Below are 27,037 nucleotides of genomic sequence, written 5' to 3'. Positions count from 1 at the left end.
GTACTTCCATGGCATACTATGTACAAATCTGACTAAAAACATATTGCTAATAACTTTGTGGGAACGGACATAAATCACAGGCGACAAGGCTCAAACATTTAAAGCCCTTGTCCCCACTCCCCTTGGAGAGAGGGGTGGCCGGGACATCAAAATCTTTGTAGGATAAGCCATGAAGAGAATGATATGTTTGGTGGATTAAGCACGTTTCCGCAACTACTCTTGCCACTCCACTCAGAGAGAGGGGTGGCAGCCATGACGGCAAAATTTTTGTAGGTCAAGCCGTGGGCCGCTCTTTCAATTGCACCACCTTAACAATGTTCATCGGCTGAAACTAGTTGTTTATCTTCTTGCCAACATCAGTAGTAGTTGGCAAGAACATCTCTTAAAAGAAGTTAGCTGTTTTAAGATGGTTTTGCTTGGATTTAGCTACATGCTAGATTTGATTAGAACAGTATTTGAAGTAGGGAAAGGCTTTGAACGAATGATGTTACTGTGGTATGATACACAGATCGATTGAATTGATTGATTGTACTATACCACTCTGGCAAAATAGCTCTAACTTGGATTAAGGAGCAGCCAATTAGCACCGATGTTTCTGAAAATAGCTTAAGCTTCTTTATTCAATTTTAAAGAATTGACATAGGCTATTTAGCCATGGATATTGTCAATTATATTTAAGGTTCGTAACGTAACTGCTACCATACACTTGATGTAGAAATTCAAATACTTTATAGCAGTAGATACTTTTTCATTATAAATGGTTTACCTTTAATGGTTTTTTGGTTTTAAATGGTTTACTTTTAAGTTTTAAATTATAATTATTAAATGGTTTGTTTTTATATTTGTATATTAGCACAAATATCACAAAAAAGATTAGAGTATGCAATTTACTTTATAAGTCCTTTTCCAGATTGGTTATATTAAATGAAAAATTTGGTATATTAAAGTTCTTATTTTGCTAATTTGGAGCCACATGGACATTTCTTACATTTAACCTGGCAAAAAAGAAAATTATACACATTGCTTTGAAAAATGTTCATACAATAACAATAAACAGCAGTAAGAGTATGTTCACATCTGTTTTGAAAAGTATTTAATAGTTTCGTTGCTACATCACTAATTGGACTTTGATGATTTGATTTCAGTTCCTAAGGAAATATATAAGCAACCTCAAAGAGGATCGTCTGATAAAACTCAAAGTTGTCGCCGAGCTCATCGATGCCAAGTAAGACACATTTGAAAACTAAAATATAATCTTATAATTAATATTAAGTACAGTATATAAACATTTATATTTTGTCTGTAGATCAACATTTTACAGTAGACACCCCCTTAACCGACCCTAACGGGTTACTAAATTAATTACTCAAAAGGTCGGTTAAAATGGGCAATCCCTAAAAAATCTTAAAATATAGTAAAGTGCTATCCGTTTGGAATTATATAATCATTATTCTGAAGTCGTGAATGCATTATTAAACAAATAACCACACTTGTCTCCTTTTTTTAGTACAGTAGGATCTCGTTAATCCAGCCCTATATTAGTGTATATATGCTATTAGTAGGGCCAGATTATAGAAAATGCCGGATTAGTGAAAATACATAAAAAAATGAAGTACATAGTTTGACAATAAACCACATTTTTATTGCTTACAAAAACTATGATAACAATCATTTAAATGTCTATACAATATAGGCCTAATGAAATTTTGTTTATTGTATTATGAAAAAGAAACAGCAATATGAAACAGCAAACTACAGTACAATACAATTTCAATCAATGAACAAAGATAATCACTAAATACTGTATGTGTACAAAATGAAAATTACAATACTGTAGGCCTACTGCACACATTACATGTATGGCCTACTTAAACAACAGCAAAATAGTTTGTAATGCTTTTCTGCTTCCTTTGGATTAAAAGAAAGTTTTAAAACATTTTCCTGGAGTCTCTTAAGTGTCATAATATCGCAAGCCGAAGCACTGTTTTCTTCCACCCAAATTTCAAATTCAAATTCACTTTATTGTCACATAAAAACATTTGTACATAGCAAAGCTATTAAACTGGTGACATTGTCAATTCAATATAAACCTAAAAATACAATTAAGTTACAGAACATTTTTGTCTGACTCTAAAACAACAATTACATATAACAATGCTGCTTAATTTTGTAAAAAGTCACTTACAGAGTAAAATACTTGGTTTAAAAGATAACTTTATTCTTAAAACTCTTTAAACAGATTTGGCTTTTAATGTTTGTTGGTAGATTATTAAAAAACTTCATACCCAAGTTATTACTGTTAATACTGTTCTATGAAATGGCGACCATACAAAGTAGTTATTTTAAGCCAAGTATGAATGGAGATGAGTGTAGGATGAGTGGCACGATCTTGTAGTCTTGTTAGTGACTAAGGCCGACATTCCTTAGACACAGCTGTTAATTAATAGCCCATACAGCTAATGGCAACTAAGGGACCTACAGTTTATAGTGGAATCCGAACCACATTTTTGCCTTGGTAATTACAAATTGGTCTAATTATCAGGATAGTACTGCGGACAGTCGTAGTACTCATCCGTGCGGACGTTAATCCACACCAGGGAGTATCGCATCCACAGTGCATGCCTATAAATATCCACAATATTGCGTTGGCACAGAGCGCCGAATCCGTGTTGACTGTGTATGAAGCTGTCATGTCGGCGTACAATGTACTAGCTCCGCCCTCCTCATACCCCCCTCCACGTCACTGCTGTATAGAACATCTTCGATGATCTCATCCCCTGTCATGATTTGACACTGCTCGTCGTCTGCTCCTTCTAAGCTAATGTCATCTGGTTTGTCTACTAATTGTTCGGTTATTGCTTCTCTCAAGTCGTTCAGCTCAGCGTCTGTTTTCACTGCCTTTTGATTGAGGATTTGATTTTTTTTTATCGTCTAATAAATCCAGAGAAGACCACAACTTGGCCCATGAACAAACAATTGTTTTTGTTGCAAGTTTTTCCCATGCCCTTGCAAGATTAAAAACAACATCTTTCTGGTTGGTTTCCTTCAAAGCTGTAACAACACTCCCCTCTTTTGATAAAACACTGTACAACAGGGTTTTTTATTTGTTTTTTATAGTTTGGATCACATTTTGGTCAATGAGTTACATCAGGGGAAAAAATAAAGCAATAATTTTCCATCCTTACTTTTTAACTCATCCTGGTCTGGATGTCCAGGACAATTATCAAGCAACAAAAGGGTTTTATTAGGCAATTTCTGTGTTTTCAAAAACCTTTTTACTCATGGGACAAGAGCTTTATGAAACCATTCCGAAAAAAGAGTTTTGGTCATCCATCCCTTTGTCAAATTTGTGTATGAAACCGGCAACTGTGTGTTTTTTTAAGCCCTTGGCTTTACCAATGACAAGCAATTCTAATTTATGCGTGCCACTAGCATTACAATACAACACGGCATAAAAGTTACTCACTCTTTGGCCAACTTGCAACCTGGGGCGCTAGCTTCCTCTCTATGAAAAAATGTTTGTTTCGGCAAAAGACGCCAGAACAGACCACTCTCGACAGCATTGTAGATCTGATCTGGGCCTAAATTCATTTCATCCACGATTTCTTTAAATCTTTCAACAAAAGGCTCTGCAGCCTCTACATCACATGAAAGCCTTTGTCCAGTTAAATTTAGCAATCAAATTCCAAAGCGCCGTTTGAATTTATCTAGCCATCTGTCCCTTGCACGGAAGTCGTCCCTTTTCATTTTTCTTTATGTAGTGTATGGTTGCATGCCCGATATTATATTCCTTAGACCAACCTATATTTATATTATATAGACCTTAGATGAGCCAACTTTTCACCCTTTTCCGTTTTAAAATCGTATACTTTTTATCTAATGTCAGCATAACATGCTTACGTTTTCCCGACATCAAACTGCTTGATTGTATAGTATGTACTGTACTCACAACACTGCCTTCACTCAACTCACACACCACACACTGTACGCAACTACCCGTAGCAGATGTCAGTGTATCAGTGTGTTGTGTACTGTTGTGGAATGTGGACACTCGGGCTTTCAACTTTAGATATGAAAATATACTGACTCATCGCTGGAAACACAGTGCTGGATTACTGGACTGTGTATTGAACGGCCGGATTATAGAGACACTACTGTATTGATGATATAAAAGTCAGAAATAAACCCAAAACACAGCAAAGTCAAATAATTTCAGTGGAATATAGTCCTAGGCAAGAGTCAATACAAATTTGTATTCTAATAACTATTAGTATACTATTAATTGATGCCTTTTAAATGCATCATAAAAGAACTAACTGTCAAAATTCAAGAAAGAAGCAACCAATTTGTTACAAAACAGGATGTTTATTTATGGCATATATATAACATTCTGTAGGGTTACGCATATTGTTACCATCACTGAGCGTGGAAGTGGAAATGGTGAGATTCCTAGAAAGTGGTGGTTAAACCCAACTGTTCTCAAAAATAGAATGGTTAACACAAACTGTAATATTTTACGAGTGTGGGCGGATAACCCGATTATCGGTTAATGCGAGGTCGATTAAGAGAGTCTACTGTACTGTGAAGATCTTATGCCTGCAAGCGGGATTGTGTTCAGTAGAATCAAGGTATCTTTAAAAGAGTAAGACTATAGGCCAACATTTTAGATGTGTAACAGCTATCCATCTTTGGGGCAAACTACTATTCAACTGAAGAGGGTCAAGCGTCATAGATTATATTGGGGTGGGTTGGGGAACGTATTTGGAATCTTTTTGAATGTTCTGTAATGCTGTAAGGTTCAGACCTTCCTGGAATATAACCCAAAGATGCATAGCTTAGCTGCTAAGCATCCAAAACATTGGCCTCAAGTTTTACTCTTTCAAAGACACCGTCATCACCTGGAGACCTAGATTTGACAATCAGCCGTGACTGTGGAAGCCTATCACTTAGATTGTTACACAAGTTTAAATCTAGTTTTTGAGTTTAATGAAAATTTGTAACATATACAACAGTTCCAAGATAATTTTACAGCTCCTGCTAACCCTTCTTACACTCCAGATTCCACTGCTCATCTTATTTGACCATGCTGCGGCCGGTTTGAAAATGATAACAAGGACTGATACCTATATCTTATTGTGCCCCCGCTTCAACATCAGATCAGTCCAAATCTCTTGATGAAGATTCCCAGCTGGATATCCTATGTTGGGTATACAGTAAACCCCCTCTTAACCGACCCTAATGGGACCGGACCTAGGTCGGATAACTCAAAAGGTCGGATAAAACGGGCAATCCCTAAAATCATAACATAATGAAGTGCTATTCATTTGGAATTATATAATCATTATTTTGAAGTAGGGATGGACGAGATTGGATTTTTAGTTCGAGACGAGACGAGACGAGATTTTTTATTTCTCATAAAATTTCGAGACGAGATCGAGACGGGAGATTTTATTAAAAAACATCAGCATACAGTAACATTTTTTTATTAATGACGCCTAACTTATTAAAAATGCCTACGATTAGAAAACATAGTGATATCAGTTAGAATAGAGTTCAACTTATCCTAAAATAAAATAAATCATAAAATAAAAGCAATATTAATTTTTATAAAATAGTTACTTGTTTTGACTTTTTATAGTAATAAAACATTCCTCACACTGCTTACACTTAACAAAACTTCTCAAATGTTATTAAAGTAGTATTGTTTAAATAATTAAAGTAATATTTACATTTAAAGAATTAATTAAATAAGAACGCCTTCGCAAAGGAAACGCAACTACAACACGCTCCTGTATTGCGGGTATTGCATTGACTTTCTGCAGGCATTTTTAATTTTTAATTTTTTTTTTTTTTTTTATTCTCGTCTCGATAAAAATCTCGGCCAAAAAGAAATCTCGTCTCGTGTAACGAGATTTAAAATTTCCCGAAAATTTCCCGAAATAAAATTCCTATTTTAATAACTTTAATACTGTAATGTATTAATTGATGTTTTCAAAATACATCGTAATACAGTACAGAACCTTAACAGTACAACCTAACCTTTACACCTTACGAACCTTTACAGTAACCTTTACAGTACAGTAAAGATACAAGCGACCATTTTGTTACAAAACAGGACGTTTATTTATAGCCTCTCACTGGAGGCTCCAGGCACAAAAGCTATCTTGACCTTGGAGTTGTTAACCCCCTTTCCCTGCCTTCCTTACAAGTTGCGTTGTTTGTTTACTCCAACAATAAGATAATCAGTTCTCAAAATCGTAACGCACTTTATAATGTTATAAATTTGCCGCACAGATAACAAATCAGATCAGATGTGCTCGAGCTACGAACGATGATGACAAACTGACAATAGGCTATGCTATATTTTTTGTGATCAACACAAAATAGCTTATTGTTAGTCATATCCTGTGGAGATAAGCGTATGGTTCAGTTCTCATCGCCCAGTGTGGGAGCGGAAATGCCGAGATTCCTAGAAAGCGGCGGTTAAACCGAGCTGCTCTCAAATCAAGTTTGGTTAAAACAAACTATATCATTTTACGATCGAAGGCGGATAATCCGATTATCGGTTAATACGAGGTCGGTTAAGAGGGGGTCTACTGTATGTCCAGAACCTTTCATACCTTCATTCATATCAAAACATTCAGTTCTTTTTGGGTTCAACCACTTCACTTTTGGCAAATAGGTGCAGACTGCAGAGTTTCCTCTCACTCCTGGTAGAACATACATGTTCCTCTATTATTTTCAGTATCAGAAGAATTGCTTAAGTCCGCAATGTCCAATTCAAAGGCTTGTCACAATCCCAAGATTATTCTTTCTAAGCTTACTGATAGCACTGCTTCTTCAAACCTCATTTGCCAAACTTTGCCTTGCCATGACATCATCTCAGCCTATTTAAAAGGAAACCAGCGTACAGAGGAGCTTTGTATTAAAATTTTTTTTTTTTTTTTAGAGGTTGGCGGCCTCTTTTAACCTTGCATTTGCCCGTCCACATAGACTACAGATCTGTGCGTGGAACGTATCCAGCAAAGCAAGGGGTGAGCCGGTACAGTACAAAGGTGAACTGTACTGATAAAAGTTAGTGGCAGTGACCAGGATCCGAACCCACGACACTACTGCCTTGGGCCCGAAGTCCGCGACGCTACCGACTGAGCCAACGACTCACCAAAATCAACCAATCAAATAAAATCATCACCTACCTAAATCACCTACCAAAAATCATCTACCTGAGCAGCTCAAGACACTACCACTGCCACACTTCAAGAACAAATTAACATCATGGCTAAAGGACAAACCATTTTACTCATAAGCCGGATTCCTGAAAAAAACAGCACCAGTGGATCTTCCCCTCAATCCTACAAATGTTGAAAATAGTTTTAAGTTAACCATCAAAAATTTGTTGAATCATTACTATTCTCTTTGAATTATGTAAATAAAGAAATATTGTCTATTGTTTATTGTCTTCTTTGATCGCAGTAAATAAGACGCTTCTTGACTTGTCAACAATCAGGAAGAGTTAAACAAGTTGATCTTTCACTTCCCCATACTCAAAAGCTGGATCCATCTTCATCCAAGCCTGTCTGCTTCCTTATCACCTTAAATTTCCTGGTGTCCAGAGAAGATAATCCACGTCTGTTTTCACATTCAGTTTTTGATATTTAATACTATATTTACCTGATCACTGTGTAAAATAAGTGCTTTAGTTGTTACTCTGCTGTCTGATGGTACAAAGTACCTCACCCTGTAACTGTAACCCCACAGATTGGTCTAGACATACCTTTTGATTGATATTTGATGAAGGAAAGTGCCCTGAGTTGGTGTAAACAGGAAAGCAACTGCCTCAATCAAATAGTAGAAAATCACAGCAGCTAACTACAATGGTCTCTGATGTCTGTACTGCAAGGAAGAAAGAAAGTCTAGGGCTACTCTAAGAGGATGTTTGATCAATGTTAACCAACGATGTTTCTTAGCGATGTTGTTAAAAATGCTGCTCGTACAATAATTCAAAGTCTGTTTGGCTGTGAGGTTACACTCTTCTCCACTTCTCATGAAAGTTGACTTCTCTTGGAGTCATGGCTTCTAGAAAACGTAGGCTACCCCCTGGCGTCCCTACGTTTGCTACGTGGAAAACGTATGCCCTGGCAGCTCATTTGCTTGTCAGTAGTTGGTAGATATTCTTGTAGCTATCCAAGCATCTGGCAAGAAGTTGTGGAACAGCTTTGCAGAGAAGGACCCTGATGTACCTGTCTGTGTCTTAAAATGACAGGTTGTTTGATACCGACCGAAATTGTATAATTTGCTGTCACTAATTCCATTGTGGTCAAACCTACTTTTTCATCAAACACCGTAATATTTTTATTTTTAGTGTTTCATGCAAATAAATATAATACTACCAAAAGTCACTGTTCTGTTGAAATCCTACCATAAAAAGAAAAAGTATTTTTTGTTAAAATCGAGAATTTTAGGATTTTTTATGTTGAAATTTCTCTTGAGAGAACATGTTAAATTTAATTACATGCAAATTAAATGTTTATTTTATCAAAAAATATTGTGTGTTTGAATTCAATCGCTAATTTACTTTATTTTTATGGTTTAAGGCTTGAATATGGTTTTATGATTTTCAGAAAACGTGATAATGCAATTGAGTTTGGTTACCAGCTGAAACAAATTGATATTCTAATGGCTGAAAGAGAAGAACTTCAACAGAATGCGGAAAGAATAGCAGAACGTTACGAGGAAACTAATGAAAAGCACATGGAGTTGCAGAAAAGGTTGGTTTGTTTTTTACTTTTATGTATTCTTGATGCATTCAATTTTTGGTATATAGCAGGTATGTCCAGAACTGTACTTTTAGTGTTGGGTGGGACGGTAAGGATTCCCTTCTTGATTTTTGGATTGGGAATAGCACTAGACTTTTCTTCCTGTTCAAGTCAAGAAACTTTTGTTTCTTTTTAAAATCTTCATAAAAAAATTGGGCAATTACAGGGACATCTTCATTGTCACAGTGGGAAATTGTAGACTTCCCATTTGCTTCTTAGTAAAAAAAACTTATAATATATGTGACGGTCCCAAAAATTCCCAGACCCATTACATATCAGTTGGGGAGGTTTTGGTTACACCCTCAGGAAACCCTGTCTTTACCGTCACAGAAGCTTTGCTTTATTTCAAATATAAAAAGAGGGTATGTAATATTGGACTGTTAACCTCCCAGCTTTTTGCGTCAACCAGTTGCCTCACCATGGAATATTCCGTCAGCGTGGCTCAGCGCTGGGTCAGGCCAACGTTCTCGGAAAGTGTAACGCGCATGGCTGGAATTTGCTGATACAGCTCAGCAAGTCGCTCGATGAAATCAGTTAATGCGCAACTATAGTTTGCCTAATGCCCTGATGAATCGTTAGGCAGCAGCACCGTCCAGGGCTTGCACTGACGTCACGCGGCATAGCCGCAACGTGATTGGCTGGTTCCCCTCCACGCCCAACTCTGGGCTATGGGAAGCGCGCACTCAGTTGAGTTAGTCTAAATTCTAAATTCGGCTCAGTCGGTCATCTAAATTGTCGCCTTTCCCTCACTCTTCTAAAATGTATTTTAACATGAAAATCTGTAACTTAACTTTGTGAATCTAAGCGACTCATATCCAAATTGTATTTCTTTTTAATCGTCAGCTAGTATTGGCAACTATTAATAAGTATCGTGTTTGTAAACTAAACGTAGACTAATCTCTCATCTTTCCTACAGCAAGTCGATAGCTAAATACTTTACTACTGTTTTTATCATAAGTAAATAAATCATTTATTCGTAGTGCATTTTCGTTGTTTCATTCGGCCACCTGTCACATATATTATGAATAAAGTTGAAAAAAACTTGTGTTTTGAGCCCAAGAAGCATATAGGAAAAGATGTGCCTCTAGACTTAATTAAATGTTAAAGCTACCCCCGGAACTTGCAACTCTCTTTATTAGTGCCTTTTGTATTGTTACAAATGAATTTTAGGTAAAACTGCCTCATATTATATCAATGATGAATTCCAAAATGTACTTTGAACAACTCTCCGAATCTGATTACAGTAGACTCCCTCTTATCCGGGCACCTTTTAACCGGACATCGGTTTAACCGGACTAGATCGGCAGTAAGTGGGTTGTACTGAAACGACTGTTCTCGTGGGAAATATTTGAGACCAGTGATCGCGTGTCAAAATACGTAATAATCATTATTGGCTTATACAGTATGGATCCAAACGATCTGTTTTAACGAATTTTCGGGGACGTCGATTTAACCGCAAAAACCGTAATCCCGACTGGCCTCGGTCCCGAGGTGTCCGGATAAGAGGGAGTCTACTGTATAGTAATCCTTCTCCTGTGAATTCTTGGAAAGCCTTCGAATTTTGGAAAACGAGAGAGAGTAGTATTTTAACAAACGTGTTGTATGTACATGTACAACGAGTGTTCATTATTTGTAAGCTGAAAAAAAAGCATTTTTGTAAAGATATGCCACTTTTGTCAGAAATCCTCCAGAACTCTTTAATACTTGTTCAATCAAAAAACAAAAAACAAATATTACAAAACTTTTTTTTGACCACATACTTATGTATTTTTTCACAGCTGTAAACTCAGCTCAATATTTTCTGGGAGGCTATTACTTTACTATTTCATCACTATTACTTTATTTTCATCTCTAGGTTGGAAATGGTTGGGCTAAGAATCAATGCACCAGGAATATCACTGTCGGAGGAAAAAATGAAGTCTGAGCTGCAAGCGCTGAATGAGAAAACCCGTAAGCTTGAAATCGATTTTGCTCGAACTCAAGCTTTGTTTGAAAGTCGGAACAGTTTTACAGTGGCACAGGTAAATATAGTGATGAGTTTGGTAAGTCAGTGAAGTAGAACTTTTAATATCTTATTTTGGGCTGGCTCTTTGATTACGCGATGATCTGTTACGCTTCCGTTTGTTGAGCGGCTATGCATGTCTCATCATGATTAGGGTTACTAGATTTTGGCCAAAGGGAACTGGGACAAATACCTGCCGAGGCTTTCCTCAAAATAATCACTTAATTACTTAATGATGTTTAATAATTTCCAATATGCCACCATTTGTTTTTTCAAACGTTAGGAAGCTATTTACAAAATATTTTCAAAACTTACCTAATACATTGTGTACAGTTTCTAAGCTGTCGGTAAAAATTGAGCTGGTAATTTAAGATCTAGAGCCTAAATCCCTTTGTGGGACTCCTGTTTAAGAATTGTTCTTAGCAAAAGAAAATTAATTTTAATATAAAGCATACGCATAAATCAAGAAATGTCTCTTTAATTTATGAGATTAAAACTTAAAAAGAAATTCTCTATAGCAAATGGTCTGAAAACATCATACAAATGTTTTTCCTCAGAATTAAAGCCTTAAGTATAAAAGTTTTAAATTTACTGTTACTTGTTTACACGAACATTAAAGGTACCTCGTTTTTTTAGATTCAGGAAACCTAACTAAGACCTAATTGAAGACACTTTCCACCAAGTTTAGTAAAAAAAAAAACAAAGCGGTCATGACTTTTAGGATCTGATTTCGTTCTCAAGTGGCGAAGTATATTAAAACATAAGAATAGTACAACCAAAACCCAGCCATAGCTGGAAAAACACAATAAAATCACCCACAAACCATCTTTATAGTAAAAAAAAACCCAAATAAAACAATATAATAGTTACATAATGGTGTCTGAGGGATTAACCCGAGAGCCATTTTTAGTACCCTGGAAAATTTGTAGCCAAATCGGGGACTATGGCAAATACAAACATGAGCCAATGGGTTATAATATTTTTTTTTATTTCTAATTTCAAGTGGGATTTATATTGATATTGATATTGATTTTGATTGATTTATATTTTGACTTTAGAAATGAATTATCTTCTTATACATGAGTGTACAGTTAAATCTGTATAATCCAAAATGTGATAGTCATACAGAGTTGTATTATGAGATTTTAAAACATCTTTGTTTCAATTAAAAAAGCTGGTTAAATCATCCACCAAATCTAATAGTAATTAAGAAAGTACTGTAATAATGTTTCAGTTTCAAACACATCACCTAAGTAGTGCTTTAAAAAGATTTCAACATGTACTGAGTGTACATGTGTATTGAACTTGTTTGCTGGTAAATGATGGGGACAAAAAAATCAAACACTATATAAAAGCAGTTGATAAATTTTGGGTTTTGGGGGGTCTTTTCTTTCCTTCTTTCTTGTTTGTTTCATAGGAGACTGGATTAAAAGTCATGAATCCTCATATTCAATTTTAATTAGGACTTTGTTGCTAAGTGCAAACTTTGTCTGTAAGTTAGTTTTTGTTAGTTCTCTCCCAGGTTTCAGCTTTACACGGATCTGAACCAAAAGGCATGTGTTAATGCATTAGAAATTGAATTCTGAACTGATTGCATTCGTTTATTTCGGCTCTTGAAAGGTTTGAGTCAGGGCTTATCAGGCTTAGACACCAGACAGTGGAGGGAGGGCTGAGGATGAAGAAAACCAGGGTCCCAGGATTTTTTGGCAAACTAAACCTTCTCTTAAAAAAAGTTTCCTATTTATTGCAGAAATCTTATTGCTAAAATGCGGGTTCCATGATTTGAAGTTCTGTTGTTGATGGTGGTATTATCCTTTTATTTTGTGAGTTTGTTATAGAAGAGCTCCTGTTCTTTTTTGTAGGCTGAACACTCAATGAGGATATTTTCCAAGGTTTCATCAATGTTTTTGGTACATTTGAGGAGTTTAGTCTTTTTTTTATTTGAAATAATTTGGTTCCGTTGTATGAGTAGCCAAATCTTCAAATGTTGTGGTTGTTTTGAGTCTGTCAAGTTAGATTAAGTTGAACCACATGGTGTTGACTGGATTTGGCACTACCAATGAAACATTTAGTACCACCTTCCTAATCCATAATTTTGTAAGTTTGAGCATTTAGTACCACCTTCCTAATCCATAATTTTGTAAGTTTGAGCATTTTGATCTGGTGGATGTCCATGTTAGTGTGATTAAAATGGCTGCAAACACTTACATCGCTATTTGCTCCTGCCTTGGCTAGCATGTTAGCTTTTTTTATTTCGTATTAAGCCAATATGAACAGGTATCCATTGCATTTTATTTTAAGCGTACTATCTCAACTATATTGCATAATCAGGTTAGATTTTGGGTACCAATGGTTCATGGGTTAGTCCATATAGTCTTAGTTCAATAATTTCTATGGATGCCCAGTAGTCAGTAAAAATAAAAATCACATATTATTTCATCCTTTGCTCATTTTGTGGTTAGATTGAGCTTGTTCAATTGCAAACAAATTCAGGTGGGTCACAGAATACATAAAACACTGAACACTCTCAAAGTTAACTGTACTAGCCTACTTATAAAATTGAACTCATGTCATGATACATGTTTTATTTTATCTCTTGACAATAGTACATTACCTTATTGAAAATAGAGTACAGATAATTAATCATTAATCATACTGTGTAGGGATGTTGATGTGGAAAAATAGTTGAGAAACCCTGGTGTAATGTATTTAAAAAGTTTAAAACGAAGTACTATTTATATCCTGCAGGCATAAATAAACTCTAACTTCCTCCTCCAGAACAGCTCAGTAAAAATAAGTTGTAAACAGTCAGGGATAAAAAAAGTAAAACATCAATAATAATGATGGAGGTAGTGTCTCCTTCAAAGAGTCCAATGTGAATGCAACGTAGGTTTGGGTTGAATTTGTGTACTGCCAAATGAAGGGACTATGGAAATCAGATTTTAACAAATATGTGAGGTTCCCATATACACCAAACATGAGAGTTCTGGATAATCTTGAGTTCAAGATCCATCAAAGCAAATTTGTTTCATATGGCAATACAAACTACTGCTTACTAGTTGAAATTTGGAAATCCTCTCATTATCCATTAAAATTAAATATTTTTTCTCTACTAAGTAGTTCAATCACTAAGAAAGCCTTTCTTTGTTTGTAATTTTGTAGTGCCTAATTTCGTCTCTTGAATGTTGTATTTTTTTTCATAAAAGAATGATTCACAAACACATTTTGATTTATGTACTTTTTACCTTAATATTTTCTCTGTATCTAAAGCAGGCCTACGGTTTGCATTTGATGCGCTACAGGATAGATAATTGGGCCCCTCTCCACCTACCTTGTGGGAGAATTATTCTCATCTTTGCGTCCCCAACAAACCTAAACCCTCTTATCCTCAAGTTTTACTATATTATGGGCAAATTTGTAAAAGTGTCTAACTAAAGTGTGACTTTCTTAAAGGTGTTACTAGAATCTTAAGCCAGGTTTTCCTAGACACATAAGCAGAGAGCGGAGTTGGGGAAAGCGATTAACATGGCGTTTGCTCCGCTTCTAGGAAAATGGTAACATTAAATTACCTAAGACAAGAGGAGTCTGCTCTCCGAGTTCCGCTCCTAAGAAAACACAGCTTTAACAAACATATGTCCACTCTGACAATTGTAAACTTTGTTTCAGGATGCTAAGAGCTCAAAAACTTCAGAAAACACTGGAAACAACAAAATGACATATTTGAGTGATGAAAAAAAGAAATTGATCCAACAAGCTCTTACAAAAATGTGAGTTTCCCCCAAAACAGAATTATAAAATTGTTCAGTGAATAAGTTTTATTTTTTTTAACTAATTAAACAAACGACCTCCCTACCTAGTCCCCGTCATGACCAAGAGCACTGATTTACACCATCATATTTCAGGGCAGACATGGATCGGACCCGATTTAGGATCGTGTAAACCAGACTCAAAATGTTTAGTTTTGTTCTCCCTGTAACGGGGTCCATACTTTTATTCTTTTAACTTGGGAATTTACATTTACTTTTTCTGAAAGAAAATCTGTTAGTTTATATTATGGAAGGATAACTTAAATACAGTATTTTGGATTATTTTCTATAATTTTAGGTTTATTACGCATTCTTTAATGAATTAATTTGTAAATGATCACAATAATCTACTCAGTGGGGGTCCTCAATCAAAGTGGTTCACATTGTAATTAACAAATATTATCAGCATTATTGAGGTCTAGTGCAGTGATTAATCATAAATATTTATCTTTATAAATCATAAACCGTTATTGGTTGTTAAATAATAAAGTTACTTTAGACCTTGTCAACAATGAAAATGGCATCAACCATTAAAGCGAACACCACCACTATCTGTGGTTACTAGATAGTTTTTAAAACACAGCCATTATAAAACCTCAAGACTGGCACATATACAAAATCAAATATCACGGACTTAGCTTAGCTTAATCAAGAAAGAAACTAGGCCTAGCCCAATGGACTTACCTGCATTTAAGATGACTACAAGAAAATCTATTGTCTAATATATTAGGAAAACCCATGAATACTTGAAAAGAAACGGTATGACATAAACAAACACGATTTCGGCCTGAAAAAAAATGTTTTTTAAAATTTTTTTTTTTTTTTTTTTTTTAGGGAGAGGTGGGAAAATGCATTTATGCACACAGGTTGCTAGCCTGTAGTGTGGGACTCCAACGGGCTTAAGGCCCAGAGACTACCCACTAAAAACCTCCTCTACTCTTCGGACACTAGCCTGGGAACACTTGTCGCACTTCATCAGAACTAGGCCGAGTTTGCCTACGCCCGAGGGGCTTACGCCGTGTCTAGCCGTTTATTTCTTATCAAATCTAGACTATGTTCCGATCTAGATCATTCTTTTTAGCTTGAAGGACATTCCGGACAAAGTGCGACCAGCAGTCCCAGTTGTCCTCACCCTTCAGCAAGGTCTCACAGATCGATTCAATCGACAGCACCCCAAGATGTTGAATGGCCTCCTGGCGAAGCATATCCCATTGTGGACAGTGGAAAAAAGTGTGTTCCGCGTCGTCGGGAATGCATGGGCAGTAAATGCAGTCAGGTGAATTCGTTTTGGCCATCAAGTGCAGGTACGACTGAAAATAGCCGTGACCTGACAAGAACTGCGTGAGGTAATAGTCAACCTCACCGTGCCGCCGTTCTACCCACGGTTGGACCTGCCTGATGAGTCTGGCAGTCCAACGTCCTCGAGTCTCCCTTTCCCAGCTTTCTTGCCACATCTGAAAAGTGCGGGAGCGCTCTTCTGTTCTTGCAGCGTCCTTTCCAATGTAGCCTTGTCTCTGGTAGATTGCCTTCCTCTCCGCTGCCAAGAGTTTGACTGGGATAACTCCAGCGATCACCAAAACGGCCGGTTCGGACACCGTACGGTACGCGGAAGCGACCCTGAGTGCCGCCTGACGCTGCACTCGTGCGAGCCTCAACCTATACGCCTCCTTGTTAAGCGCGTCTGCCCACACCTCAGAGCCGTAGAGAAGCACGGACTGGACTGCAGACATCAGTAGTCTTCTACGGCTGGACCGGGGACCACCGACATTGGCCATAAGCCTACTAAGAGCAGCAACACTCCTAGCAGCCTTGTCCGCCGTACGGAAGATCTGGTCCCTCCAGCTCAGCTTGTTGTCCACCATGACACCAAGGTACTTGGCGGTTCGCGTGGTTTGGACAACTACGTTCCCAACTCGTAGCGGAACGATGGTTTCAATCCGTTTTTTCGTGAGGATGACGATCTCTGTCTTGCTCAGAGCGAGTGTCAGACCATGATCAGTCATCCAGGCGTTTACAACGCGCATGACTTGGTTCAGTTTCAGTTGGGCTAGCTCAACGTTGCGTGCAGCAATGAGGGCTGCGACGTCATCGGCGTACCCAACTAAAACGGTCTCCTCTGGCATCTCAGATCTCAGAAGGCTGTCGTAGGCAGCGTTCCACAAATCTGGGCCGAGTATCGAACCTTGCGCGGCACCGGAAGTAACATCCATCGTCCGCGAACCATCTTTAGTTTCGTAATTAAGAGTTCTGCAGCGCAGGTAGTCCTCGATCAGCCTCAACAGATATGCTGGTACGCGGAAGCTATTCCTCAACGCGCTCAACATATCGACCCATCTCGCCGAGTTAAAAGCATTCTTGACATCTAGCGTAACAAGAAGCACGATACGGCGAGAGTAATGATTGAAGCTCTCGGCACGCTCTACCGCTCTGTGTACCTCGGATATCGCGTCGATTGTTGACCGACCCTTTCTGAAGCCGTACTGACGAGGAGACAAATCTCCGGCAGCTTCCACGGCAGACGTCAGGCGGCAGCGGATCAGTTTCTCGAAGAGTTTTCCGGCCACATCCAACATACAGAGGGGTCTATAAGACGACGGCATATTCGGGTCACCTTTCCCCTTGCTGATTAGCACAAGCCTAGCCCTTTTCCAAGGAGTTGGGAAAACCCCTTCGCACAGGCATGTGTTGTACATTCTCAGCAGTAAGAGGGGGTTAACTGAGAATACCTTCTTGAGAGCCTCACTGGGAATACCATCAGGACCAGGTGCCTTTCTATTTTTCAGGGAGAGGACAGATGATTCCAGCTCTTTAATGCTAAAGAGTGGAATGTCCCCTACCTCGCCATAGTCGAAAAAAGGCCGCCGAGGATGAGACGGGAAAAGGGCGGTGACGATCCTGTCCATGGTGGTGCCCTCCATGACGGAAGGTGGTGATCGGGCGCCGAGTTTCTGGGTTACAACCTTGTAGCCCAGTCCCCAAGGATCAGAGTCAACATCCTCCTGAAGCCTCCTCCAACAGCTAACCTTGCTCCTGATGATAGCCCGACGAAGAGCTTTCTTCGCAGCCCTATAAGCCGCTGACTTAGCCTCGAAATCCGGGAATCTTCTGGCCCTCATAGCGGCACGTCTGGCTTTCAGACAAGCTTTCCGAAGGTTCGAGATCTCTAAAGTCCACCAGTACACAGCTTGCTTATCGCGACGGCGTCCCCTGCGTGGCATGGCCTGGTCACAAGCCGAGACAATCAGTTCCATCGTGGACGTTACCAATGCCTCGGCGTCAACAGGTGCAGCAGAATTCACCAGCGCTCCCCGTGAGATTACGTCAGTGAACTTCTCAACATCCAGCTTGTCCGTATTCCATCGGCGTGGTCCAGATCGTGATACAGGCGCCTGATTATGATGTTCATCCAGTATATCAAAAACGATGTACTGATGATCACTTGCCGTGAGGTCTTCGATGACTCTCCAGTTGGAGATCCGTGCTAGTAGTGATTCCGACGAGAAGGAGATATCGGGGATCGTACCTCTCATGCCGGGGCGCCGGAAAGTAGGCGTGTCGCCCTCGTTTAAGACGACAAGTCCGGCCCTGGCGGCAAAGTCCAGGATGTATTTCCCCCGGGAGTTTGTAGAGGTCATACCCCACTCCACAGCCCTCGCATTAAAATCACCAGCAACAACGACATGCCCAACGGTACCCCGTACACTGTCTTCTAAGCGGTCAATCTTCAGACGGAATTCCCGAATTGGCTCGTTGGGGGTAAGGTAGACACTAAAAAACGTGACGTCCCTACACCTGACCCAAACGAAGCCTCGGCCGCGTCCGTGATCTCGCACTGGTGCTTCCGTGCTGTTTCGAACCCAACAAGCGGCAGTACCAAGAGAATCTGGGAACCAGAAGTGTGGGTCCCTGTCACGGTACTGCTCGCTGATCAGAAGGGTGTCCGCACCGATCTCTTGGGCCAGCTGATCTAAGAGGGAGTCAGCCGTTCTGGACCTCTCAAGGTTACCCTGGAGAATCCTCACTTCCCAGACCTAGCCTTCTCAAGGTCGAGTGCAGCCTTGAAAACACTGCATCGCCCAGCCCCTGGAATGTGACCTAATGAGGCGTCCTTTTGGCCTTTCTCTGCGCAGAGAAAACAACGCTCTGCTGCGGTACAGTTCTTCCTGTTGTGGCCCGAGCCGCCACACCTGAAACAATTCTTGGATAGGTCGGGTCCTTTACAGTTTCGGGAAGAGTGACCAAACCCGAGGCAGCGAAAGCATCGCGGTACAACCACCCTCCGTCTGAGCCTGCAATTGACCCATCCAATTCTCAGGTGTGTGAGATTAAGCAGCTTGCTGGCATCTTGGTTTCGCATTTCAGCGATAGCTATGCGTTGCTCGCTGCGGTTGGGCCGCGTAAGCCATACTTTAAGGGAGTCGGCATTTTGGATATCAGGGATGGCCTTGTTGATAGCCTCCCTGACTTCAGCCTCAGTCGAAAGACCGTCAAGGTCCCGGATCTCCACCGAGGTCCTAGGCTCGAGTTCCCGAACAGTACCGTGGTCCCCCAGAGCCTCTCTGACCTTTGCAGCAAAAGCCACTCGGTCACCAGATTTCCCCAGCTCGAGGAGAACTTTCCCATTCTGGGTACACCTGATTGACTTAACAATCGTATCCGTCTCCTCTGGCTTGGCCTTAGACTTGAGTCGACCCAAGACTTCAGCAAAAGAGCGCCCCCCTAAGGGATTGATCAGGATTGCCTCAGCCCTGGGCTTTCTCGGCCTGGGTTTCTTTGAAACAGGGGGGGCCTTTCCACGAACCTCCCTCGCCGGAGCAGGATCAGCAATCTTTCGATCTCTTGCTGCAGGTTCTTTGTTAGAGACAGCCTCCATTCGTCTCAATTTCCTCTTTTCTTTGCGGGAAAGCCTCTTCTCCCAGTTACCCACATTTGATGGTGCCACAGCAGAGTTCATAGAGCTGCTTCCGTCAACCGTTGGGAGAGAGGCAAGCTCCCTGGTCTGCTGAGGGCGCTTCTTTAGAGCTGGAGTGTGCTCAGTAGGGGGTGTCATCTGGGTGGCCCTGTCCTCGACCTTCTGCTCAACATCTGACAGAGGCTGATTGGCCAATTCAGGAAGATCGGGGCTCTCCGCTGGTGAGCTCCTTGCCCGTTTCCTTTGATTCCCGCCCTTGTCGTTCAGTTTAGGGGCTAAAACTTGGTTCACAAGCTCCCGTTCATTAACTAAAGCCTGTCTCATCAAGCCTTTAATTTCGAGAACTCGGGCAACCCGATCCTTCACCTTTGGGAGACCGTCCTTGATTGACCGGTTTACGTTGGTCCGGAGCTTCAAGGTTCCCTCCATATTATTGATGAGGTCCATCATCTCTACCAGGAGGTCAGACTCCTCCTCATCAGCATCGTCGTATTGTTGACGGTAACGCTGAAGTTCAGGATCCGACCTCTGGGGGCTGATTTTCGGCGCTGTACTTTCCAGGAGGGTTCCCGTCAACGCCGGTTCAACGTCTACTTTTCCTTCTCCACTTGTCAAAGGAGATCTTAGTGGGGGGAACTCATTTGAGCCCTTAAAGGTTGCAGGTGGTGGAGTTGCCTTAACGTTGTTCGCTGGTGGCGACCTCTTGACCTTGGAGCTACGCCCAAAAGGGCTCCACTCCTTTTCCGACTTCGATTTTTGCTCATTTGAGCTGCTGTTTTTTAACATTGCTTAAATGGAACTGCAAAAACATATGTTAATTTTATTAGTATAGGATTCGAGCCAACATCATTTGTTTATGTTTATGACCCATAACGGATTTTATTCTAGTATTCGTGGAAAAACCTAAAGTCTATTACATGTGGTGTAGGAGGCCGGGGTGTGGCTAGCTTGTTGCCTATTGTAAAACAATGAGTTTCTAGTCTCAGTCACGGGTCCTTGTTCTCATTTTGAAGACATCTTATACATTGTATGAATAGCCATAATTGTTTTGCAAATGATAATAGCAATTTTGAAATAAACAAAAAAATTGCTGCTGATAAAAAACCTTGTAAATGATCATTGGCAATCAATATGTAAAATAAACCCACTCCCGAAATTCCCATAGACACAAGTGCACCGCTATCCGACCCCCCTCCAGGCACCCCTGGTTGGTATGTAGTATCTGAAGAATTCAAAGGCAAGAAGTCTAGCCTTAATTTATGTCTTAATTTTTCATTTGTCAAGTTCAGGAAATTTAATCCTGACACGTATATTCCGAGTGTGACTGTGCAACCGGTACAGTGTACATTCATACCATGTGGAAATAGCATCTGATTTAGTATCTGATCATTCACGGGGAAGTTCAGATAATAAAAATAGGCTCATCATAAAGTAAAATTGGCTATTCGTAATTTTTGTGATAAGTATCTAGTTCTAAATTAATTTGTCTAATTTCTTGAAACTGTTTCAGGAATAAAAACATTGTGGAGGCGCAGAATAGGATCATGGATTTAGGCGTCAAATTGGACTCCTTAAAGAAACTATAGAATGTGTAGTTAGTATTGGTGCTATGAAGTAATGTGCAGATGATAGTTAGTGATAATGAATAATAAGTGATGGTCAAAACCAGAAATTTAAAATCTCAAAACCCAAACCAAAGCTTGAAAATTTGAAGTATAACTTCAAAGCTTGTAACTTAAGTGCAAAACTTTTTTACTTGTTAATTATCAATTTACAACCTTTGTCTGGTCAAGGTTACACAAAATACAAGTGATCACATGTTTATTATAATACCAATACCATAAGGTAATCAAAACTTAAAGAAATTTGACTTTAACTCTAACATAATAGCATTAATATATGGCTAATGCACTTTAAACATTAGAAAAACATAAGATTTTTAAGAACATAGTTTTGAACAAGAAACACTAAAATAAATTAATATCTTGACACTAACATAATATTATGAATAAGATATAAATTAGTGCTGAATAAAATTTGTATGACAAAAAAAATCTTGATTCTTTATTCTTGATTCTTAGTTGAAATCAATAAATATCTATATGAATCCATATGTTAAACTTTTCTAACATTTTTGTGATTTTGAGATTTGAAATTCTGTGTTGACACATCACTAATGATAGTGATGTTAAAGTGTGTGATTCTATCGCAATGCAGGTACTTATCCAAATATTAATTTCAACGGAGGTGTATACAGTCTTAGTTTCCTGTAGGTCCTCTACCATCTTAGTTTTAGTCAATTTAAAATGAGAAACTAGTCTTCTCAAAATATGGACTCTGTTGGATAGGATGTACTTTTATGTGTTTTACCCGTCCCTAATATTTATTTTGTAATGTTTCACAATTGATTTTGATTCAAATTCAATGTATGCTAATTTTCAATAAATTCTAAATATTACTCATTGAAAAACATTTTGCAAATGTCGGGTTTCATTACGAGTCTTGCATCTTACCTTTTTGAGGTATAATGATCAATGATCAGTGAATGAGTAAGTAAGCGGTTGTTGCCATTTAAATAATGTGATTTAAATAGAAGTTTTAGTAGGGATTTTGATTTTAAATTCAGGGGACATAGCAGTTTTTTTTTATTCCAGTAAAAGAATAAAAGATGTGTAATTCATTAAAGGGTTGAAAATTTGAACTATGGAAGTAGTTCTTGGCTCATGACAATTTCTAATGGCGCTTTTTTAGAATTATTTGCTATTTTAAGTAGAGTTATATACGGAAATTGTGTACATTTGTACATAAAAACCTATGTACATTAAAATTGTGTGTACCTATGTACATATAATGTGTTTAGATTTTATAGTACCACTTTTTAAAAATTTTATTGAATGCCTAAACGTTTGGTCAGACCAGTATTTTAAGGTTTGTTTATATTTAAATGAAATGTGGTGCTGTTAGTGATTTATTTTGAATGTTTATCATTCAAAGACAAATTTAATACAATTTATGATATGAGGCAGCTAAGTGTAATATTTTTGTAAAAGAATTTGTTTGTGGATCTGTAAATAAAATTGTTTATTTTATTACAAATAAAATGTGCCAATGTTTGAGATGTTATATTACTGTAGTTTTTTTTTTTTACTTGTTATTCAATTCCTTATGTCTTCCACTAAAGGTGAATCTGATGAGTAGGTTTGTACAGTTAATAGTCACCTGACACGTGCTAAAACACCTTAAGGCAACTCAGACACACAAGGCTGGAAAGACAGATTTGCCTGGTGTAGAGTTTCGGATTTCATACCCCGTTCCCAGAGGAAGTGTGCTAAAATAAATAAAGTATCCAAGGCAGTATAGTTGAGGTTTTGTGTCCCAATGCCTCCACTTAAAATGTATCATTAATGTCCATTCTTATACTGGGTTATCTTATCTTTATCTTGTATAGAAGGCGCGGGCCAATACCTCCCAAGTCCTTCATATAGCGCCCTCGAAGAATCCAACTGACATCTTAGTCAGGTTCTCCACAGTGCTTATGTGCCTCTCTCTGACAGGTTGTTGCATTTTTCTAAGGGGTTTCCTTTGTGAAAATACTCCGCCATCCCATCCAGCGGCATATTCCCTGGGAAGCGGGTTGTTAGGAGGACCCTTAGGATCTCTTTCATACAGGGTGCACTCCCAATCCTCCTGTATGAAACACCCCAAAGTATTTGGTGCTTTTCTTTGGGGAACTTTTTCTAATTCTTTGCCTATCCACTTCTGGTAGGTTATTTATCTCCTTGGGTAAGAGCTTCGAAGTCTTCCTTTTGGATTTGATTTCTGGCTTTTACTCCGTCGGGGCTCTGAGCAATTTGCCTATTCCCTTGTTCTTTTGGTGTGTTGAAGAGTTTCTGGAGCTTACAACCCTTTAATGCTCAGCCAGGTGTCCAGAGTCTTCATACTCGAGGTCAAGCTTCCCTTGATTATTCCGCCCTTGGTGTATTCTGTATAGTTTCCTGAGTTAAGTTGAAACAGAATGAGAGTAATCATAGCACTTGAAGAGTCAGAGAACTCAATTGAGAAAGAGAGAGAGTATGGTATTAAAATAGTTTAATTAATTTTACTCTCAGCTTCTCTTTATACCAGGCCACATCTCTGGTGGTAAATTTTATTTTGAGAGGAAAGTTGTCTTCATAGGCCCTACTGATGGTTCTACTTAGAGATTCAGCCTTCTCTTCTAAACTGTCTATTGTCATTGTGTTTTTTTTTTTTTTTTTTTTTTTTTTTTTTTGCTTTCTCTCACAATTTGTAATAAAGTGATCCCCTATATAACCCACCCAGTATGATTTTAGGGAGCCCTAACATGATTATTTCCAGCCATGCTGTCATGCCAAACCTGTGGTTTGTGGTGAAAATTAATGAAATGAAATGGAAAATGCATTATTTATTCAGGCGAAGTTAGGGCCACATGGCCCTTTTCTGACACTTAACCTGAAACAGCGAACACACTTACAGTAAACTTGTGGTGTGACAGCAATACTTCATGATTAAGTTGTTTTGTCTCCGAATCACTGATGCAAACTATAAATGGTTTAACATTACCTGAGTACTGCTAAATTTTGACACAAATTTTAACCCCCTAGATTTCTGCAATGAAGGCAATTTGCCCAGTCAATGAACATACAAATAAGGCAGATGTCAGAAATAATCCTGTGAAAGCTTTATTTTTCTATGCTGTTAGGAAAACAAGCGGGAACTTTTGGGAAAATACACATCTCAACATGGTGAGATGTGTATTTTCCCAAAAGTCCCCGCTTCTCCCCCCCCCCCTTTTAGATAAATTTACAGTATCTTAGAAAATAAGATGTATCTTAAAAATAGGTAGATAACACTACAATCTTTTGTTAAAAATTTTTGCAATAAGATTTCCTACGAAAAATTCCATTACCATGTCAGCCTTAATATTCATAGTTTCGTATAAAAAGTAGCACAAACAACTCAATAGGGGTTGTTATTGAAAAAATAACTCACCCCCACCCTCTACCCTGTTAAAGGGGTTGAAAAAATATTGTTGATGTAAAAAATTGTGGAACCTATGTTAACAATCAGTTCCACATACAGAATAGTTCTATCTATTTCAGTTTTAAAAATACAGATTTCTCTCCATTATTTGTGAAATTGTTGCTTTTTCACATACAGTAAATCAAATTTTGTAATGCCTGCCATTTTGGCTAGGGGTGAGATATCCACCTCGGGTTTGCTTTATTGTGTTTCTTTTGACAAATCCTTCAAAATGAGGGGTCACTCAATAGGGGTTGCTATTTGAAAAAATGAGTCACCCACTACCCTGTTAGGGGGGTTAAAAAGTATTTTTGATGTAAACAATTGCGGAACCTTTGTTTACAGTTATTGCCACAAACAGAATGTTTCTATCTATTTCGGTTTTAAAAATACAGATTTGTTTCAATACTTAATTTACACACTGTATGTTTTGTAGTTACCCAGAGGCAACAACAATTGACAAAAAACATACGAGTTTTTTTTTTTTTTTTATACCTTTCCTGTGAGATTGAGCTTGCTGAAGTTAAATGAATTGAGTATATATGTAACTAGACAATTATGGTATTAAATCCTTTAGACATTTTGATGTTGCAGACACTGAAATTGTAAATCATGGAAAGCACTTTACTCGTTATTCAGAATAATTGTTGTTGTTGGAATGGACATTTCAATACTTTTTTATCCTTGTGTTACCCAATATAAAGTCCATTTACTTTAAAGATGTTGAAGGAAAGTATACATTAATTATTTCATTTGCTACGTCATAATCAAACTGAAAAGCATTGTACTAAAATGTAGATGGATTCATTTTGTTTGCACAAGCCATGACTAATTGTGATACAAACTCTGTTTTTTGTAGGATTGGCATTTCCCCGGAGATTACCGGATTTTGACGTACGGATGTTTATGTTTGTTCTCCAGGGGATTTCCGCAAAATCTGAGGAAACTCCTCTTTTTTACTCTCTACTAAAATACATTATGTAACGGCACTTTTGCCTTAAAAATTGGAAAAATAAAACAATCAAGTTCATAAAAAAAAATTCAATGGAGAGGCAAGGCATGCAGCAGAACTGTTCTTAAATCAAAGTTCTTCCAAAGACATCATATAGCCTTGAATAGAGAAAGGTTTGTTCCATTCATGTATGAGCTGAGTAAGATTCTAACTTTGATGAAGCGTGGTATTTTAGCTTTACAATAATAACTAAAAAGTCTTCTATAAAGTCGGATTTTGAATTATATAAGTTACCCCAACATCAGAAGCATGTCATCAAAATCTCTTTAGAGTTCTTGCAAAGTTAGTTACAAAATTATTGTGACCGAGTAAATCTCGCATTTACATGTTTGTCCATTTGTGAACAGGCTATCATATACTGATCTGTTGCAATACCATGACGAGTATGATGACTAGAAGAAAAAATATGATAGGTTATAATACATTATACTATACTCTATCGATCGATAACATACTTAAGTATACTGTGATTAAAATACAACGTTATTCAATTATTTCATCGTTTTGTCATTATTAATGTTTTATGGTAACTCTTACTTTTATTCTACAAATTAATTATTTGTTATAATAACTTGTAGAATAAAAGTCAGAGTTATTAGTTATTTATTGGTATTTACAACAGTCTGTATGTGGATTAAATTATTACAGAACATTTAATATGTTCTACATGAAGCTGCAAATACAACAACCATATACACAAATTGATTAAATTGTTATGGTGATACGCATAAAAACCCCGAGTCCTGTGAAATCCATTTACTGTACTATTTGTTTTAAACACTATAAGCAAACTTAATAGTAGTAACTATATACCATTTTAAAACTTAAATTATATACTACCAGTTTTACTCAAAACATTTTGTCCTACGACCTCATTATAAAAAAACTACAAAGGAAAGTTCCAAAAATTTAAACTGTAAAATTAGTTTTTTATGTTTGTGTTACTTTTTTTAACGAAAAACTTTGAATATTAAGGCTGACATGGTAATGAATTTTTTTTAGGAAATCTTATTGCAAAAATTATTAATAAAAAATTGTAGTGCTATCTTAACCAGTTTTTAAGAAGGGGGTGAGAAGAAAGCACAAGGAGGAGAAGCGGGGACATTTGGGAAAATACATATCTCAACATGGTCTAACAGCATAGAAAAATCCAGCTTTCCGAGAATTACTTCCCACACAAAACCTATATTGACTGGGCTAAACGTTATGGACGCTTTAGAGGATTCGATATATCATTATAAAATATCCAAAATTCAACCTAACACATTATTTAACGAGAAAATCAATTTCCAATCTCATGCATTGTACGATAATAAAGAACCAAGAACAGCTGTTGAACAAGCAGCCGAGAGTCATGACCTTAACCTGTAACTGTGGGCACACGGTTGGATATTGTGAAATTTTGTCTGTAGGCCTACTCGTTTTTTATCGTGTAAATGTCTCCATTTG

General features: G+C 38.0%; 1 protein-coding gene across 1 annotated transcript in view; it reads left to right on the top strand.

Moving 5' to 3' along the window:
* The window catches only part of LOC128998065 (nuclear pore complex protein Nup88-like), a 41,111-nt gene extending 18,464 nt beyond the window's left edge, over nucleotides 1-22,647 (top strand). The window contains exons 8-12 of the mRNA XM_054424040.1: nucleotides 1,146-1,225; nucleotides 8,622-8,768; nucleotides 10,672-10,837; nucleotides 14,485-14,585; nucleotides 21,047-22,647. Of these exons, the coding sequence (XP_054280015.1) occupies nucleotides 1,146-1,225; nucleotides 8,622-8,768; nucleotides 10,672-10,837; nucleotides 14,485-14,585; nucleotides 21,047-21,122 (570 nt within the window). The 3' untranslated portion in view covers nucleotides 21,123-22,647. The remainder of the gene's footprint in view (nucleotides 1-1,145; nucleotides 1,226-8,621; nucleotides 8,769-10,671; nucleotides 10,838-14,484; nucleotides 14,586-21,046) is intronic.
* The last annotated feature ends 4,390 nt before the right edge of the window (nucleotides 22,648-27,037 follow it).

Source organism: Macrosteles quadrilineatus, unplaced genomic scaffold (genome assembly GCF_028750875.1).
Source record: "Macrosteles quadrilineatus isolate MER2022 unplaced genomic scaffold, UCM_ALF_1.0 Scaffold_7__1_contigs__length_78375512, whole genome shotgun sequence".
NCBI classification, from domain to species: Eukaryota; Metazoa; Arthropoda; class Insecta; order Hemiptera; family Cicadellidae; genus Macrosteles; species Macrosteles quadrilineatus.
Note: the sequence above shows the minus strand (reverse complement) of the source record. Positions and strands in the feature narration are given on the sequence as shown.